This window comes from Falco naumanni, chromosome 4 (genome assembly GCF_017639655.2).
Source record: "Falco naumanni isolate bFalNau1 chromosome 4, bFalNau1.pat, whole genome shotgun sequence".
In the NCBI taxonomy this organism is placed as follows: Eukaryota; Metazoa; Chordata; class Aves; order Falconiformes; family Falconidae; genus Falco; species Falco naumanni.
The window spans coordinates 57843112-57862864 of record NC_054057.1 but is presented as its reverse complement, the minus strand read 5'-3'; the positions used below and the strand labels follow the sequence as shown (position 1 = coordinate 57862864).

The 19753-nt window shown below is 44.7% G+C and overlaps 1 protein-coding gene across 1 annotated transcript in view; it reads right to left on the bottom strand.

Moving 5' to 3' along the window:
• Positions 1-19052, bottom strand: part of GARS1 (glycyl-tRNA synthetase 1) — a 29015-nt gene extending 9963 nt beyond the window's left edge. Inside the window, exons 1-10 of the mRNA XM_040591359.1 lie at positions 18836-19052; positions 15098-15199; positions 12081-12183; positions 10830-10971; positions 9728-9816; positions 8281-8357; positions 6412-6557; positions 5207-5356; positions 3504-3666; positions 2448-2612 (exon numbers count right to left, since the gene is read on the bottom strand). Of these exons, the coding sequence (XP_040447293.1) occupies positions 2448-2612; positions 3504-3666; positions 5207-5356; positions 6412-6557; positions 8281-8357; positions 9728-9816; positions 10830-10971; positions 12081-12183; positions 15098-15199; positions 18836-19006 (1308 nt within the window). The 5' untranslated portion in view covers positions 19007-19052. The remainder of the gene's footprint in view (positions 1-2447; positions 2613-3503; positions 3667-5206; positions 5357-6411; positions 6558-8280; positions 8358-9727; positions 9817-10829; positions 10972-12080; positions 12184-15097; positions 15200-18835) is intronic.
• Positions 19053-19753: the final 701 nt, after the last annotated feature.

Sequence of the window (19753 nt, the reverse complement as noted above, 5' to 3'; positions counted from 1 at the left end):
TGTTCAGGGCCAGGTTTTCCACATGGCTTGGCAGAACACAGCCCTGTGACAATAGCTTAGGGTTGGGGCCAGAGCACACAGTCCTATCACCCACATGCTACAGGCACATGAGACATCATGCCTTCAGGGCTTCACTGCTCTGCAAGTATGGAACAGACAGCAGGCAACCAGCCCCATTAGAACAGTTGAAAGCCTGGCTTATGAGCTACCAAGACAGATCTCATGCAAGGAAAGCACTTCTTTCAACATTTCATTATGTACAGCAAGGAGGAATCTCAAAACATCATTCATACACACGGAATAGATGAAGCCTCCTTACACTTGCAGCAAATACAACCACCATCTGGGTTTTCTAAAAGACAATCCTGTGTAACAAAAGGCACATCAGCTGCTTTCCGTTCACTGTCACATCAGCATGGACATATAAGCAGCCAGATGCTGCGTGGTTTTCCGGTTTGCAGTGATATAGCAGGGTGTCAGGAAAGGTATGTGAACAGAAGAAATCCCAGTGCTTGAAGAATCATGGTGTTCCAGAACATCTTGGGGAATTTTTCACAAATTAAACCATTAGGGTACTACAGCTACTTCTCAGAAAACACAAAACACAGGTTTATGTAATGATTTCATAGGATGGATTTTAAGCTATTCAGAGCAGTTAACTGCTTACTACAGAGTGCTGCAAGTTGGTATAAACAGTTTTGGTCAGAGTTAAGTGACAAACCAAAGTGTAAGCCTAGCTCACACGGTGGTTTTGTCATGCCCCTGGGATTGCTGTCCTCACTTCTGGGTTAGGCTGTTGGGACATACTGCTCTGAGTGTTGTCCCTATCCATGACAAGGCTTGCAAAGTTTATTAATCTTATTTACGTGGTATGGCACACGCATGTCCAGCCTGTTTTGGGCTGGCTGCAAAGAGAGGCTCTGAACTTAGGGAAATCAGCTGTCTATATTCAAAGGAAGCCATTGGTTCAATCATTTCTACAGGTCTGTTCTATATGAAGACAAATCACACACCCAAGATGCAAGGAATTTTTTTGCTTAAGTTTGGCAGAACTTTACTGGCTTCTATTCCTCTAACTAGCTGTAATGGAACATCGCTCATGGTAAGTCTATCTCAGCTCCTTAAAATCAGACAGAGAGAGAAACCCCAAGCAAGCAAACAAAAAAGCCAAAAAAAACCACACAGAGAAAAACCACCAACCACACACAACCTCCTCACTCCTAGGTTGTACGAGGTTCTTCCTGCCCGTAAGTAAGGCTGTCCGCACCATCTGAAGCCTTGAACCATTCCATGAGTGGACACCTTTGGGCTGAGCATGCTACCAGTTTGGCTCTCAGCCCAGTCAGGTCTGCAGATGGGGTCATCCATCAGATAAGGGTCACTGCAATGTCACAGGCTAGCTCACAGACCTCAGCAAAATCCCGTCACATCTTTTGATCCCTTATAGGAACTAGAATACACAGAGTTGTCTAGGTATTTTCAGAAATCTGCATATATCCTAGAATCCTTGGAAAGGCTAACCAGGCAGAAGAACATATGCTTCACTACATGAAGGAAAAATAATGAAATAACTTTTTTTCTTTTTTACTCAGATTCAACCCCCAAAAGTAGATTCTACACCCCTGAAGAGGGGAATGACTTCATAATCAATACAGTCTAGTTACTACGCCTTCTACAACATTTCTTTTGAAACTATAATTCCAGCTGATATACTTGGCTGAGACTTACTGAAGAGGCTGAAAGCTCTCCAAGAAAATCTAAAATGAGTCTAAGAGCTTTGCCCCTATTACTGCTGGTTTACCTGAAAGAAAAAAGCAACACATTTTTCAAAATCCAACCAACAATGCAAAAGAAAGACAAAGCACTCAACAAGGCCTGAACTGAAAAGCTCTTAATGGCTCAGCAGGAAGACAAAAAATCCTTGGGAAATTTTTCTCACAGCACCAGGTGTCTGAACTGGCAGGAATTAACTCATTTCTCACAGCTTGGAAGTGGGAAAGGAAAAGCAAATATTCAAGCAGGATGGAATATGCCCTGGAATAATGCCTCCAGCAAAACAAATCATTCCCCACTGCTGTTACAGGGGTTATAGCCTTTGGAAAGCACCAGGACTTGGTTCCCTTTAATTCTATATGAAATTCAACCAGAGAAAAGTCCCCAGGCAACTTCAGGCTCCAGCAAAGAAGAGCCTGAAGCATGGACCTACAAGGAAACATCAACATTCATAAACTCTGTGCAAGCTCACTGCAGGGAGCTGACCTGTTCCCTTAATCCTGGATTCAGAATATTTTCACTGCAGTAAGTATGTTCATACCAACGTGGGACTGGACAGAAACATCAGACTCATAGCCCTTGTTTTAAAAAGCAAGAAATAAAAAAGAACCCCTTCGTGCACTACCAACAGATCTGACAGGGAGTGCCACTTGCTGTTTCTCTTTGTCACTTACATACGATGTTTTGGACTCTGCATCCCAGCAGTCACAGGCATAATGAGCCATCTCATTCTCCATATGCTGTCGGAAGCGCAGCTTCTCTGGGGATACACCGACCTTTGTAAGGAAGAGGTAGATTCTGCCAATGAAGTAACCGAGAACGGAGTTATTGATCACACCCTGGAAAGGGAAAAAGCAGGAAGAAAAAAAAAACAAACCACAGACATTAATTCCTAAGGAAGCAAAGTAATGATTTGCTGTACTTCTGCAGACAACCTGACATGTTAAGAGATAGAAATTCTTGCAGCTGCCCATGATAAAGTACTGTTTCTCCTGAAACTATTAAATCTTTTCAAATTCACCCAGTGCCACCGGCAGTATCTCCATCTGAACAAAATAGTAAGTTATTATTACTCTAGAACTCATCACTGTCTCTGAAGATCACCTAGTTGAAAATACCTCGCAGTATTTTCTGCAACAGTACAGGCACAGGTATGACAACTGCACGGGAACTGCAGTTACGGCTCCAGACCCTGCAACAGCTGTACCCTACAGTTCACAGTTGCAGTACAATGGCAGGGGGGCGTTCTTTTGGTGGTGGTGGTTTGGTTTTGGGGTTTTTCCGTTTAGGTTGGGGGGGGGGGGGGGGGCAGTGTTTTGGTGGGGGGGCTGAAGGAGGCTAGTCAATCTACTCATTCATAATTTGCATGGATGGAGAATCAGGTAGTGAAACCCCAATGTGCCAGCCACGTACTGATGGGGGTCAGCAGCCAAGTATTAGATTCCTAGTCACTGCTGAGCTTTTGGCAGATCCTAGTATTCCTTACTGCTGCTCTCCCACCAGCCAAGTGTGAAGCTTAGCCTCTAACCACTATCCCAACACAACCTGCAGCCTTTCATTACTGATAACAAGGGCCAGGCTTGGATTTCAGCCACACTGATTCACTGAAGAGAACCGACTCTTAAATCTGGGAGCAAACCCCAGCTGGCATCAAAATAACAGTTTGTAATTTAGCCTTGAAGGAAATATTCAAAAGAGCAAGCTCCATGTGCCTGCTAGAGGAACATTACCTGTTGGACAGCATCTCCCAGCCGCATTACATGGGCGGACTGCCCACTGACCTGGGCCTTGGCAGAGTACAGGAGAATGTTGAGATCTGCCACATTCTGAAACTTGGGGTGATTTTTCTCACTGGGATCCACAAAGTGCTCAATTTCTGCCATGGTGAATTCCCTAACAGAAACACAACCAACCACGTGTATTAAATATTTCATCTGTTAGACACAGCCCCTCTAATAAAAGTTTATGCTTTAGCCTCTCACAAGCAAGTCAGCAATTTAAAACCACATGTAAACCAAGAGCCGAGCCAATGTATAGACTGGAATATAAACCAGCCTCGACACTGGATTTAGTTTTATCTTTGAATTCCTAATAAAACTTTCCACAAATTCATCTATAGATCTCCAGGACATGGTTATCACCACTGTGATTCACAGCAGAGATTAGCACCTTTAGAAATACTTTCAGAAGTTCTCTGGAGTTTTTCCAGACTGCTGCCCATATTAGAATTATACATTTCCTACAGGGTCAATGAAGAATAAGCCACTGATTAATTCAGTAGCTTTAACTCATATGAGAGATACCTAAAATAACCAGGTGAGGTGACAATTTCTTGAAGATAACGATACTGCTACATTCAGCAACAGTGTACATTCTGTTTTAAGAGCTTGTCTTTAACACATCTATACTCAGACTGATTCTTAGCCTTCCTGCTTGAAATTGCTTTATATTGAATTAACTTGTTATCAAGAACCTTTAAAAAGCTCTAGGTAATCATTAACTTTAAATCACAGGCATCAGGATATAATTTGCTATGATAGCATAACAGTCTCCAATAAATGTGTCACAAGCATATAATTTATATTTGACTGAAAATGCATTTCAATGAGAAAAGTTCTCATTCCCAGATGTGCAAGAGAGCATATGAGGACTAAGAAAATTCCAGAGTTCCCTTAGTGCTAACGATGCCACTGCCTCTCAGTGCCATTTACAGCACCATATTAATCAGTTCCCAAGTTTACGACACATTCTGCCTGTGTGCATGGCAGAACTACACTGACTGAGCATGGGAGCTCTTGTTCCAAATTAGACAGAAGAGACTTCTGTTCAAAATAGTTCGGTTAAAACACAGAGAGTATCCTTAAGGAAATACAATAATCACTTTCAACCTGAGACTCAGTAACTCTGAGCTTTCCTGATTGACTGCTCTTGGGACACAAACACATCTCCTGAGTCAGGTTATCTCACAACTTCCTTTCTGTATTAAGCTGCAGAACTGCAAAACCAAGGCAATGAAATACCGCTACAAGGTCAATCACGTTTCGATTCCAGATTTCAGTTTTAAAGTAAATCACATGAACATATATAAACAAGCAAAGCTGCATGTTCTGTAGAGAACACAGCTACTTTATGATTTGTTTAGATTATGATGGACGCAAATTTTATTAGTAAAACTGAGTTTAAAGTAGGTGTTTCTATTACAGCAGCTATTTCAGAGCTCCTACTTCTAACCAGCCAGGCTTAGATAGAACTCTGTAGTTAAAATCTTAATATAAGAGTTTGTCCATGAACACAGAGACTCACTAGGCACATAATCTGGAGGCCTCTGGAAGCAAGCATGAAAGTGACATAATCATGTACGAACACTGGAACAAAAAGGGAGGCGCTACCTGCTCCCAGGTACCCTCCTGCTAAAAGAGGAAATTTGCAGTACCTCACTCTGATGAGGCCGGAGCGGGGTGAGATTTCATTTCTGAAGGAATTTCCAATCTGAGCAGCAGCAAAAGGCAGTTTGCCTTGGTTAAACTCCAGAAGACGTTTGAAGTTGAGGAATATTCCCTGGGCAGTTTCTGGCCTCAGATAGCTGAAAGGAGATGGGGGGAGAGGAAAAAATCAGGAAGATAAAATGGTGGGGAAATCAGTGAGAAAAGAAAAACACAGTTACTACAAAACTTAAAAGGTGGTACTTTTTCTCCTGAGTCTTTTGAACTCTAGACACAAAATAATGAAGCAACAGACTGAGGGGAAAAGACTGAACAAACACCAGCCGCAGCCCAAACACAGCACTCCACAGTTACTCTCAAAAGCAAACGGGATGATTTGGCTGCTTTTGAAATGCAAGCACAGAATGGAAAAAGGTGTTTGAATGAAGTACAGTGGCCAGTGACATCAAGGAGGTCACAGGGAATGCACCCCCCTTGCCTTTCCTATGTAGTCCTGAGCTGTTCCAGCCTGCTTACAAAGGTGAGTTTTGCAGGCGATACGTAACTGCAGCTCTGCTGTCACACAAACTTTGAAGTGGCTTTAGTGTAACGTCCCTACAACCCCTACAGTGATCTGAGATTTCCACAGAGAATACCACCTACATAGATTATTTCATGTACTATACTGGAGAAGACATATGACGTGTACCTCTGATCCCATCCCAGAGCATATGCAAGAATTATATCCTCCACTTGTCAACAGAGGTTTCTGTTTTAGTTTTGGAGACCCCAACTCAAGACAAGAAAGCTTCTACATTGTCACATACTAGCTACAAACACCTAGCAACTGATGCTACGATCACCCTGCTAAATAACTTCATCCTGAAACAGGTTCTCTATAGCCAAGCAGTTGCTGACAATTGCGGATTCAGCATTAACTGGCTTTATGGAAACTACTCCAACAAGCAAGGGCATAGCTGTGATCCACATAGTCTATCTGCTTCAAGTATTTTCACGACTCTGCAACAGCTCCTTGATTATCCTGCCTTTCACCAAGATACAAGGAATGCTGACCTGCCAGAGCAGGCTGGGACTGAAAGGCAAGGGAAGGTTACTCAAGAAAAAATTGCGTATTTCAATCCTGTTGAGACTGCATTTTTACTCCAAGTGATCTATGAAGAAGGGACAGTGTGAGCAGAATGAGATTAGTACCTACCCAGGCATGTTTCCTCCAGGCCCAATGGAGGTCTTGAACATCAGATTGAAAGAAACAGGAGGGGACAGGTCATTCCCAGTGATTGGTGATTTCACATTGTAGTTCACAAAGAGATCTGCAAGTTCTTGCTGGCCATAATTGTCCAACTAATATCAAAACACAGGAGAATTATTTTAATTACTAGACAAGATAACAGGAATTAATTATGTCCGCTTCATCTTTTGCTGAGCATGATCTACAGCTCTGAAATCTTGACATTTTCACACAAGCTAGGTTTGAACCAGTAACAGAAGAATACACTGCACATCTGCAAACCCATTTTAGTAACATAAATCCACGACTCAGTCATATCACAGAAAGTCTGAAGTCTAGATAGAAATGCAAGCACTGAGCATAACAGTGGGTGTAAAGCAGAAGAAAAGTCATTGGGACTGCATCTCCACCCACCAGCAGCTTCTTTTGAACAGTTTCAGCTAAGGCATGGGAAGCACTGAGTTGGGAACAAAAAAAAAAAAATAAAGCAATGAGAGAGAAGAAAGCTAAAATTTCTGCAGGGCTTTGTCAGCATTCATTTCTTTTTCTTCTGGTGCATGAAACACAGCAGTCAAGCTATGCATTAGCTGCTCTCTTTCAGAGCTGTTCTGCATTTTAGTTAAATAGAACAGATCTGCAGCACAGGGTTTCCTGGTGAAAGATTCTCCATTTGCTCTGAAAACAATTTGGCAATGACTGGACACTTCCACAAGTAGGATAATCTCAGCCCCTTCCAGGACCCTACCTTCCCCTTTCTCTGGAAGATGGGAATCAAGCAGCAGCAGAACTATAGATCTAACTGCAATCTAACTGCACAAGACCCACAATTTCTGCAATTGTCTTGTGCATTAATGTACTAGCTTTCTGCATATGTACATTTAAATGTAGTTACTAGACCTAAGTACCATAAAGGGTCTATACTGAACAGTACAGCAATGATTTAACACTCAGTTTAAAATCTAATGAGCTGCCTCTAGCACTAATTGTCATGATTCTTCATGTACAAGAGAAAGGACAGGAGATAAGAGTTCATTAACAGATAAATTCCCCTAAAGAATGGTCAAAGTTCAGCGTGGTAGTATGAAAAACCTAATGAGAGCTTCCCAGTGGTGCAATACACAGGATTAAAAAAAGTTGCTCTTTCTGGAAGGAAACATTCATTCTATGCATGGCTCTGGAAGTATTTATCCTAGAAGTCATAAGAACAAACATTAAAAACAAGGTAAGAAAAACAAATGAAAAAAAGGCAAACATCTGCACAGCTGCTCAGGAATGTCAGCCTGGAGCACCAGCTATTCTCATGGGAAACAGGAAAAATGTGCGCGGGGTGCTAGAGACAGAGGAATTAATCTCAAGTACTTCAAAGCCAAGACAACTTTAAAACATACCAATTCAGTGCTAAGCTGATTCAGAAAACTTCTCATCCATCTCTGTTCCTTTGTATCACAATCCCAGTCAGGAATTTACAAAGGTACAGGGGGAGGACTCAGAAGAGACAGGCTTTTTGCCAGGGCGTGAAGCGGAACAGAGCACACCAGCTCCAAGAACAGAGCTTCAGCCCCACCAATCCAACATTCAAGGGACAAATATAACAGCAGTTACTCTCCAAAACAGCAGAAGGAAGGAGATGCGATTAACCAGCTAGTTTACAGTATTTGTTAACAACTAAGTTTTCAGTGTTTAGGAGCATGTACAGCCGGACATATATCTCTGATGCAAAGACTTCTGAGCATCTTCAGAGACACAGAAGGGGCACTGCCTCTGGACTCGGTGTATCGCACTTCCTCAGTTACACCCATATCCCTGCAGCATCCACCTCCCCAGGCAGGCACCCACCTGCGTTAGAACATTTTCCATTTCTGCCTTTTTCTCTGCTGTGCACTTCTTGTCAGACATAAGCTTTTGCAGGTGAGCTGTAAGCAAAAGAAGTACTTAGTGAGTTTGTACTGCAACACCATCACAGACCCAAACCTAACGCTTGAAAAAATCAGGAGGATCCTCCAGTCTGACTGTTAGTGTATACCCACCCATTGTCTTGCTAGTGTCTATCAGGGTAATTCCACTCCTGTCATCAGGGCAACGCTGATCTACAGTTTGTTGATGTGGTGCACCACAGGGGAAACAACAGGTCCTTATCTAGTTTCTTTCCAATACTCGTTCCTCTAAACCCAAGCAATGGCTTTGTAGTCCCTTTCTCCTTATTTTCTTTCTATACGGACTGGAAATTAAAAGCAACATCTGATCCCAAGCCAGTATGGCTAATTTTATCCAAATGCACTCAGAGGCATGCACTGAGTTGGTACAGTAGGGTTAGACTGCATTCCACTTTAAAGCACAACATTCTCCATGAGATACAAAGGCAGACAGCGATGCCAGCATTTCCCACTCATCTGAAAAAAGCAATCCAACTTTTTAGTGTCAGTAACAGCAGGTGGCTGTTAACCAGTGATAGGCTGCAGAAGAGACAGGGACACTCTTGTTTAAGATGCTGTTCAGTGTGCCAAGTAGGCAGAGCTCAGACGGGCTTCTTTTGTTTGTCTTTTTAATAAAACAAAAATTCTAACAGAATAGTATGAAAGCAGCTTTGATGCCAGTGCACATTGTTCTATATACTTAACTTCCAAGGAAAACGCTAGAAAACTAGAGAGCACAAGCAACTTAAACCTAGAGCAGAACAGTCCTTCCTTTCATAATGGAGCTGTACATAAAGAAGTTTTCCATTTTTTTTGGTTTTTTAAACAAATTTTAATCAATAACCAGAAAGAAGAGTGAAGACTTTGCAAACCTAAGAAATGCATTAAGTCTATTTAGCATTCCCAAAAGTCAGCCGAGTTCTAAGGTATACGAAAGTCAGCAGCCACCACGTAATTGAACTTTGCATAGGGAAAGCATGCTCTGTCCCCTTGTATCATCATTAAGTCATTTCTCAGTTCCAAACAAAAAGCAACTGAAACTCAAGAAAACAAAAACCAGAACATGGTAGAGAACAGGAATGTTGTTATATAGGGATTCCTCAGCTTAGACAACACAGTGATCTTTTATGGCCTGGTGACCCAGGATTTCATAAAAATGACCCAACCATGTAACACAGGACACTAACACAACATTTGGCTGAAACTGAGAACTTCAGGGATCTTTGGTATGGTAGGATTAACGAACGACAAACACAAGTACAAAAGACTGGCTACACCAATTGGCCTCCCCTGAGAAAGATAGTCTTTTCCCACATTTGTACCACTGCAAGAAATCCCCAAGGCCACCTAGCCTTGGAATAAAAGCAAACCTTTTAAGAGATGATCAGCACGAAAACATTCCCCATTTTTCACATCTTTCACCATAAAGTCAGCAAACTTGTCTACGTGGCCAGAAGTCCTAGAAAAGATGATAGAAAAAAGAACATGAAAACTTCCACCAGACAGCCCTGGGTACTGTCACAGTGGACAGACCATAATCAAAAAGAAACACTTTAAACTATGCACCCAAACTGTAGGCTCACTCTTGCTTCAGGTTATAGATTGACATTAAGCAGTACCATCCCACAGAAAATCTGATCTGTGAGAAGTATCAATACAACTACATCTTAAAACGTGTCCCTTAAGATGACACTTAGCGCCTTTAGGAACTGCATCGTGATCAAAGCAAGACATAGACGCAGTTGTGAAGAGTAACCAGTAATTCAGGTGGACAGATTTCCACTATTTTGTACCAGTGATCCATGAAAGCTTCTGCCCGTTGTGCCATGACCCGTACAAAGTAATGCAGTTCACTCCACTCAGGCTCTCAGTCCAAAAGCTCCTGACATATTTAGCAAACCTGTGGGTAGTCTTAGTGGAGACATGTGGAGGTGAAGTGTCCAGAGTCTGAACTATGCCCTCACCCTGGAAGATGCTCCTTCTACCTGGCGTGTGGATAAAAAGAGGGTTTCAATCCCCAGGGCTACAGAGGCACCATTTGCTTTCAGAGCTCAATTAACACATTGCAGATTGCCACCCCTCCACAGAGAAGGAAAGGATGGTCGAGCAACCTGGCCACTGTCCTAAACCATGACTCAGGTGTTCCAGGTTTAGGCAAGTCACCTAATTCTTTTTCTTCTCTTCTTGATCTTTTAGAAAAAAAGGGATAATGGAAATTTCTTTCTTAATGGGACTGCAAGGAGACATTAAGACATCAGACTCTCAGACATAAGTCCCACTGCTCTCCCTGATTTATGGAACAGCTTCTCACGTTGACCTGTGCACTGCCATCTAATTATTTTGCACTGCAACAAGGTATGAAATTGGGTGACCCAGTCTCAAGATTCCTGTGGGTAATTTTACAGAAGACTGTAAAATGCAACTACAACCAGAAATTATATGCTGCAGGAAAGAAAAAAGACCTATATTTACTTCAGAACCGGCTCTGGCGTAAGCATGGTACAGTCAATCTCCAGGATCTGCTCTTCCTGAATAAAGTGCTGTCTCCATGCTTGGATGATGTTGTTCTTCAAAGCACACCCAACAGGCCCAAAGTCATACAGACCACTGACACCTGCAAAGAGAATAAGGTAAAAAAAATAAAATGCAGTAGGTCCTACATTGTATGAACCTGCATTGTTATGAGGAAACATCCTCCCTTCCCAGTGTTTCCATCAGCTGGCTTGAAGTCATTTTCTGAGCATGAAGCATCAGCTTCCCTGGGCTAAACAGAATACGGAATGTGGCTCACCATAGAGAGGCTTTTTACATAAAGACCCATAACATAAAGGCTGAAAGTAAACTCTATGAAGGACCTAGACAGACACTGCCCTACACACTAACCAATACAGTTCAGTTGCAGAGCCCACTGGGCCCTCAGATAGCGGTAGAAGCTGAAACTGATAAATACCAACAACTGTGAAAGTCACACTTCCTCCACCGACGGATTATAGTTTGTGGAGAGTTTTGTGCAAGCAATTTAGCTGAAGGAAGAATCTGAATACAGAAGAAGTGATAATGTATGGGCCAAAGCAGTACGTTATTGTCAGTAATAACACGTATCTGCTGATCACTAGGTTAGGCACAACAATGAAAAAAAAGAAAAATCCAATAAAACAACCTAGAGTATTTATTTTAGTGTCTTAGGTGATAGAGCAGGAACAATACAGGCATCGTGCTGCCCCCCCCCAAATGCTCAAATCAGCTCTCTGAAGAGGTTTAACAGCCACATTTGTTCACCTGCACCTGTTCATTGACAAAGTTCACTAAAGTAACAGGTTCTAAGGTTCATGTTAATTTTGCGCACTATCTAGCCAAGAAAAGCTCTGATAGAGACAGTCACAAGGAAATAAGCTGATCACCCCCTCAAACACCAAAACACCCTACCCCTCTGCAAAGAAACAATCTTCTACAATGAACTGCTCAGAACACGCAGCCTAAGGTCCACTCATTTACATTCAGAAAGCAAAAGACAAAATTTGAGCCCCCTCCCCACCCACAGACTTTAGGAAGGGGGAACTTTTGAAAGGCTTACAGACTCAAGAAGTAAAGTTTAAAGCCAACTTTAAAAATAATGCCTTTGTGTTGCATTAATGTAACGTTGCACGATGTAATTTCACACACCTAGAAAAACCACAACATTAGCCTAAATGGATTAAAATGTACATCTCTTCATATCCGTACCTCCATAAATAGAAAAGGCTTGATCGTAGAAAAACCTCCTTTTCAAAGTATCTTCCATTTTAACTCTGTCCACAACATCATCTTTGGGCTGTAAGGCCAGCTCCTGTTAATTCAAGCAAACCAAAACCAGTTAATTGCTCCCATTTCTGGCAGGACGAGAAATCCTCTCCATTCACCACTATGAGTCAAAAGTCTGTAAACCCCATTTTGAAGCAAAGGTATCCTGCCAACATACTCATTTTCCAAAGAGCAATGGTCACACTGAAATTCAAGTGCTCAATTACAAGCATGATTGTCTGAATGCAGCATTTTAGACACTTGAGGCAGACTCATCTGTCCCGACTTTCAGACAACAAAGTCTAAGCTAGTCATCCTCAGCTTTCTTTACAATCACTGGAAAATGTCAATTTCCAAAGCAATTCTTCTGACCTATTTCCCTCTCCTGACTATAAAAAGAGCTTGGAGTGACTAGCTTGAACTACAAATATCTAACTCTTGGCATAGATGAAGCTTTCAATAAAGTGTACCTCACATGAAAGAATTCTGACTATGACAATTACAAACATCATCATCATCATCCCTGTGCTCTGTCAAAGGTGTATGTCTGCTACTTGCACAAAGATCTACTTGCAAAATGTAGGCTTTCACAAATACGGCCTGCTGCACTCAGAAAATTTATTTAAGAGTGCCTAAATGCCCTGCCTAGATTCTGTGAAAATGTTTTACAGCAGGCTCACCATTTTACCTGAAAACCTACGATTTTTTGCAATCAACTCCCATTAGTGAAGTCAACAGACCTGAAAGATTTTCTTCAAGCATGATGTTTTGATAATTAAAGCAGAGTGAAGCCAAGAAGCTCAATAAATTAATTCAGATCCTCCTCAGTGGCTAATGCTACCATTTTGAACAGCCTTTTGGTAACAGAAAGTACTGTACAACCAATAGTTTCAAACTTTTCTTCTTTTAGCATCTATAAAGACAAATAAATGTGGCCTAATTTTAAAAGCACTGTACATCTGTGGCTCCCATGAATTAGCATAAGCCAAGGAGTAATTGCATGAGAGATGGAAAGAGTCAAAGACAGAGAGAGCACACACATGACAGGAAGCACCAGAAAAGTACTTTTAAAGCATGGAAAGGGAATCCATTTGGCACTTTCTGCCTAAAACCATAGAATCACATTTCACAATGACCAGGGTTTCTTCAGAGAAAGGATGGCTTTTGCCCAGAGCTGGCAGAAGAAGAGCAAGTGACACAGCCCAATTCTGAGCTGGCAGGGAGAAACGGCTAGCAGAGGAACAACTGGAGTGGGCACAGAAAACTGTAGAGCCCTCTTCTATTACCTAAAGAGAATAGTTCATGAACTGCCGCAGAAGTCAAAGAAACAGTCTCTTCTATCTGGCATTCATAAACATAAATATATTCATAAATAGAAGGCAGAAAAGTATCTGTGTTAGTATTTAAGGGCAAGAAAGACTCCGTAGAGAAACAGAATCATCTCTGACTTATGATATAGTTTGAGGACATAAAGCCAAGGAATTTTAAACACTCAACTTCTCTGTCCTGTTCAAAGCCTCAAATTCAGAGCCACTCTGCTATCTTTAAGTAGGAGTCACAGGGCTTGAAAACTGTACCAGCACAAAACTTACCAGCTGCTAAAGCTAACAAGCACTCACACTGCTGCCTTCTGCAAAAGGTGCAAGTGACTGATGCATTGCTGGAAACACCACCAAGAAGGACCGTATTGGAGTGCTGCACTCACAAGGGCAGATGCTGCATTTGCAAGGTCATTCTTGCACTGACAGGGATACCACCCACACAAATTGTGTAACTGGTAAGCACGCCTCTACACTGCATCCTACAGGCACTCTTCCAACAGAAGGTGGGGCTCAAATGCATACCATGACCCCTAACTTGCCTTGCTGTGTCACTCTACGCCAAGCTTCCGAGGGCTGGGAAACAGAATTGGGAAGATATTTAGAAACTATTTACTCCAGGACAACACAGCTATCCATACGGGTTTCATGCAATGGTTTCAAGGCACAGTTCTATGCCAAATACTAAGTAAAAATGACATCTTTTTACTTGGGTTAAACGTATGCAAACAGGTAACCATCATGCCAGAGCTGGCAGGGAGCACTAACTGTTCACCTCATGTGACTATGCAGGATAAACAGAGTCGACTGGTTTAATTCCGCTATACTCACCTTCTCACAGTAAGTTAGTTGCAAGCAGTGGTGTATTTATTCATTTATTTTTAAGACTACCACCAAAGCACAAAATCATTTTTATATGAAATACAAATCAGAAAGAACCTCACAGTTTTCCTGGCTGAATCTGCCTACCTGACTGTTTTTCCGTTCAGGAGTTTCTATTTATTTTTCAGTTTGAGAAGGGGAGGGGAGCTTGCAGGATAAGGAAGCCTGTTTTTTCTTGTTTATGAATCTAGAGACAAAACAAACTTGAGTTTCCATCATTTCCATTTGCAGAAAGACTTTCCAGAGCACATTCGCATTTTCAAAAAGGGGGCGCAACTTCAACATATCCCTCTCTATAAGGCTGAGGGAAATCACAGGCTACTTGAAGCGTCTCCAAAAACTTTGTTTAAACAGTAGCAAAGAAAATGGTTTCTAAAGAAACACCTTCTATGCCAGTCTGGGAATTTAAATCCGCACAAAGAAGCTGAAAATGAAACTTACTAGAGCAAGCAGCACATCCTCTCACTGCACACAAAAAAGATCTATACAGTCAACAAAGATTAGCAACATACACACTGAATTTCAGCTTTGACTTACAAACAACCTGAACACATATTTGTTTGCACATTGTTATTTAATGCTAACAGATATCAGCGTAACAGATAAAGAATGAAACTACCACTAGTTGGAAACTTGCAAACTATTTCAGAAGTCATTCAAACAGTCTAGCCCAAATCAATACTATAAAAAAGCATTAAGTAGAGATTTCGAGGCTTTTCAGACAAAACTGCGGAACTCAAATTTAATTTCCAGACTCACCTTTGCTTCTAGGACCCTCTTCCGAGCTTTGAGTTCTGCTACAGCTTTGTCTATATCCACCTGAGGAGCTTTCTCTTCCTTCAGTTTCCTTACCAGTTCTCCCTAGAAGAAGGAGACAAAACACAACACCGATTCTTTCTTTGAATGCCATAGAGAAGAGCTCTCCTCCTTTGAGCTCCCCTGTCACTCCAGAAGGAGGGCTTCATCCTGGCTCCCAGCTCTCCTCCACGCAGGTCTCAAGAGGCTGCTTAAATTGGTACAAGTGAGAAGGCATTTGAGAAGTGAGAAGGCATTTGAGAATTAGCAGAACTAGGCGTTATTAGAAAAATTCAATGCCCCCCCCCGCTGTTAAATCCCAGACCTGTTATTAAACCTCAGTGTGCAACTATCTTCCTGTATGTACCTCTTCACAGCAAATTTCCACAAATCCTAGTTTTCTGTCTTTGAGGATGCACCAAGTGGATTCTCAGATGGTTAATAAAGGCTTTTGCCCTCCTCCTCAGTAATAAGGCTTCTCTTCCTTCTACTCTTTCCCTTTTCTTCAAAATTTATGACCATTTCAGACCTCTTTTCCTCTGTCACATCTATCCAAAACTGGCCAGTAAGTACACAAAATTTTAGAAGAAGGTCTCACAGAAGACAGGCATTTTTAGCCTAATGTCTAAGCAAACAAGGTACTGCATTATCTCTAAAAACTGTGACTGTTTTTAAAATTTATCCAGTAACTTCGGGAAGGAATGGAGTTAAAAAAATGAAATAAACTAAACCTCGAAGTCTAAACATTTCAGAGCACCAAAACCATGCAGTGGGCTCACACTGAGGTCTTGACCCGAGTCAAACGACCATCACTTTGTTATGATTCCACAAAGGCCTCTTTGCCCTGTGGGGAAAATTCTTCCCTTTAACCCTAGGTAAGCATTCAATCCCTAAGTATCCAACAGCATGCTTTTCTGAACATGATCCTCAGCAGTCACGCCCAGCTTGCTCTTGGAGATAAATTAATTAGAAGTCTTCCTTTGAGTCCACCCTTCTTCCGCCAAAACCAAGGTCAATCTTGAATTACTGAGAAGGACAAAGGAGCTGACCCAGAAGGAAAAAGCACAGAGATGTCAATGCCTTCTCAAGTGGAATGTTCTAAGAATGGGATGCTCCAAGTTCAGCATTTTTCTTGCACCTTGCACTTCCCCATTAAACAAAAAGAAGGGGGGAAAAAGGAAAAAAAAACCACTGCAAACAGAATACAACATTTCCATCACAACAGCTTTTTCATCAATTCTGAGCTTTTCTGACATTAATATTACAGGCAACTGAGAAACCAAAAAGAAGACAATACACAGATTGCCACTCAGTAATCACATTAGAAAAGCTAAAAGTGCTTCAGAGACTAAGGAGTTCAAAAGGCTAATTTTATTAATAAAGGAGGAAGCCTCAAAAGACTGCACTAAACCAAACACACAAAAAGAAAAGAGAAAAATAAGAATCCTGTCACGCTCCCTAACCCCGATGGCTACAAGAACAGAACAAATCTGCACTTTCCTTCCTGTTAACTAGTTATACCAAAACATGAAAGTTTCATTCTAGGGCTGAGGACTTCAACTGCCATTCCTGGGTAACGTGGCAGAGGGAGGGATCTGATCTCTTGTATTTTTTTTCTTTTAAAGTAGTAAGTCCAAATTGCCTTTGTTGAGCTAGGGGGTCGGCAGTGGAAAAGCATCAAGGAAGCTGCAAAGCTGCTACTGCTGACTCAACAGAGCTACCACCCTGCTCATTGCTGAGCATCTAAAAGCAGCATACAGCAACTCTTTGTCCTGATCTATAAGAGTACTCAGACATACGCAAGGAGGAGAAAAAAAACCAACAACACACAACTGAAGCAAATAATTATGTTTGCTGACAGGACTCAACCTAATTAAAGCTACGATCTTGAGCCCAACCCAGAGGAGGAGTACACAGCAGCACTCGATGTGGCAAATTTTGCTGCAGCTTTGTCCCACAGACCAGTAAAGCAGAGAGGGATCCACCCCTGGATCACGGCAGCTTATTGCATCAGGCACTGCTGCAGGAAGATAGGCTGCTCACTTTCCTCTCCATAGGTTAAGAGTCCCTTAGGTTCAATTAAACTGCTTCTCCACAAGCTGATAGACAGGGTCCTCTGCATCATAAGGTACCAACCCCAGTCATCGTTACTCCCTCCCTTTCCTCTTGTGCAATCATCTCAGGGAATTACTACTGTCAGCTGTACAACACAATATCTGTGATCCCAGCTACACAAATTTACCCACAAACCTTTCCCTGGCACCCCACACTCCTGTTTCAATCCCACAGGTGGCCAGAAAGAAGGGGTGCATTGATACTTTAAAGGCAAATGTCAGCACCCAAGACGCAGGATTTTAAAGTAAATAAATTGGCTAGCTCTAGAGATCATCGTTTTATTTACAAGAAGCTCTCCTGCCAAGGCATTATGCCGTACAATGATTCATAATAAAAACTCATTGAAGCGCTGGTATAATTAGAGGGTCATAAATCCAATTATTTAATGGGAAAACACATGCACAAATCTATGTGTAGATCTACACACACGTAGCTATGTGTGCAGCTAAGCAGAAGACTATGGATTCTGCCACTTAAAGGAGGCATATGGGGAACCCACACACATAGGTCTTGCTGCTGAAGGAAGGGGAACTCCCATGTGCTATAAACAAGCTGCACTGCCATTAACGTACACAGCAAGAGCACCAAGATCAAGATTCACTTAGGAAATAAGAAGACAAATAAATCACTCTCAGGTAAGAAGGAAGATAAAGATAACAGCTCCACCTGTGAGGGAGATGAAAGAGAACATGATGCAGTCCCAGCTAATAGAAGACATCTATGTATCTAGACAACTAAGAATGATGAAATGGAAAATGTGCAAAGGAGTTAATATCCCTTAGCACATCAGGCAAATATGCAATTCTAAAGAATATCGTTTACCTCCAAACCCCAGCACGAACTCTGCTCTTAAAGGGAAATCATCGTGTGACCCTATGGGATCAGGGAACCTATGCAGGCTGTTTCGGAAAGAAAACGCGAAGAGCCAGCTACGGGGCCCTAGCCGCATGACAAAGTCTGCCCCAGCTGGGGCAGAGGAGGCACGGAGCCCAGGAGAGGGACGCCAGGCAGCCTGACGCACTGATCCAGTTCTGCCAGACCCCAACGCACAGCACCGCTGCGGGGAGGGGAGCGGGCAGCCCCTGTCACCCACCCCCTGCCGGCCCCTGCTCCGGGGCAGCGCAACACGCACCCCAGGGGAGGCACCTGCAGCCCCCGCTCCCCCGGGGACCAAGGCCGGCTCCCGGACCCCCGCCTGCGGGCTGCCCGGCCGGAGCCCGCCGGGGCTGCGCGGCGCCCCCGAGCAGGGAGCGGGGAGGTGGCGAGCAGGCCCTGCGGGGCTGTGGGGAGACACTGCGTTCACTCCGCGAGGGGGGGAACCCACCCGGAGCACGGCCCGCGCCAGCCGGCAGGGCTCAGGGGGGACACACGGGGGGACACCTCCCCACAGACCCGAGCCGAGGCACCCGCCGGCCGCCGCGGGCCCGGAGCTCCGAGCGGGTCTGTTACGCACCCGTCCCCCTCAGAGAGATCCGCGCCCCGCAGGCGGGAGACCCCTCTTCAGGCGGGTCCTCCCCGGCGGGTGTCCCCCCTCAGCCGCCACCCGCCTCAGCGGGGACGCCCCTCAGCCGGGCCGAGGCGGGTTACCTGGTGCCGCACCGCCTGCCTGAGGGGCGCAAGCAGCGCCTCGGCTTGCGGACCGTCCATGGGGGTCGCGGCCGGGGGGGGCCGGGAGCGGAGCGGGGCGGCGGGCGGGCGGACGAGGCGGCGCAGGCGGTGCAGGAGGGCGGGCAGGGCGCTACGGGGCGGCAGCGGCATGGAGAGGCGCGGCGCGCCGCCCTACCCCCCCCCCGCATGATGAAATCCCGCCTGGCGTAAAGCCGGCCCGCGCCCCGCCGCCGCACTTTCCGCACGGGCAGCGCCCGCCGCAGCGCCGCCGGCGCCCGCCCCGCCGCAGATTCGGCACGGCGCGGGGCGGGGCGGCACGGGGCGGCGGGCCGGCAGGGGGCGCGCGGGAACGCGCGGGAACGCCCCCGTCGCGCGCACATGGCCCCCGCTCCCACCCGGCCGCCGCGGGGCGAGGGGGCGCTGCGCATGCGCGAGGTCAGGGCCCCGCCCCGCCCGTGGGGCGCGTGCGCGGGGTGGGGCACGGTGTTGCGCACACCCACGCGCGCGCACGCGCACACGTACACAGGCACCCGGGTTGTCCGTGGGCCGTGCTTGTGTGTGTGTGTCCCGGCTGTGCGTGGGCACTGGCTGTCGCACCGCACACGTGGGTAATACCTGCCGCCCCCCGGCTATGCGTGGGCAATTCCTGCAGCCCCCCCCCCCCCCCCCCCGGCTGTGCGTGGGCAATTCCTGCAGCCCCCCCCCGGCTGTGCGTGGGCAATTCCTGTGTCCCGGCCCGGCTGTGCGTGGGCAATTCCTGTGTGTGTCCCCCGGCTGTGCGTGGGCAGTGCCTGCCTACGTGGGTGTGTCCCCGGCTGTGCGTGGGCAGTGCCTGGCCCACGGTGCCACCTGCCTCCGCAGTGCAGCCGCCACCCCCGCCCGCTGTGCCCCGCCCCC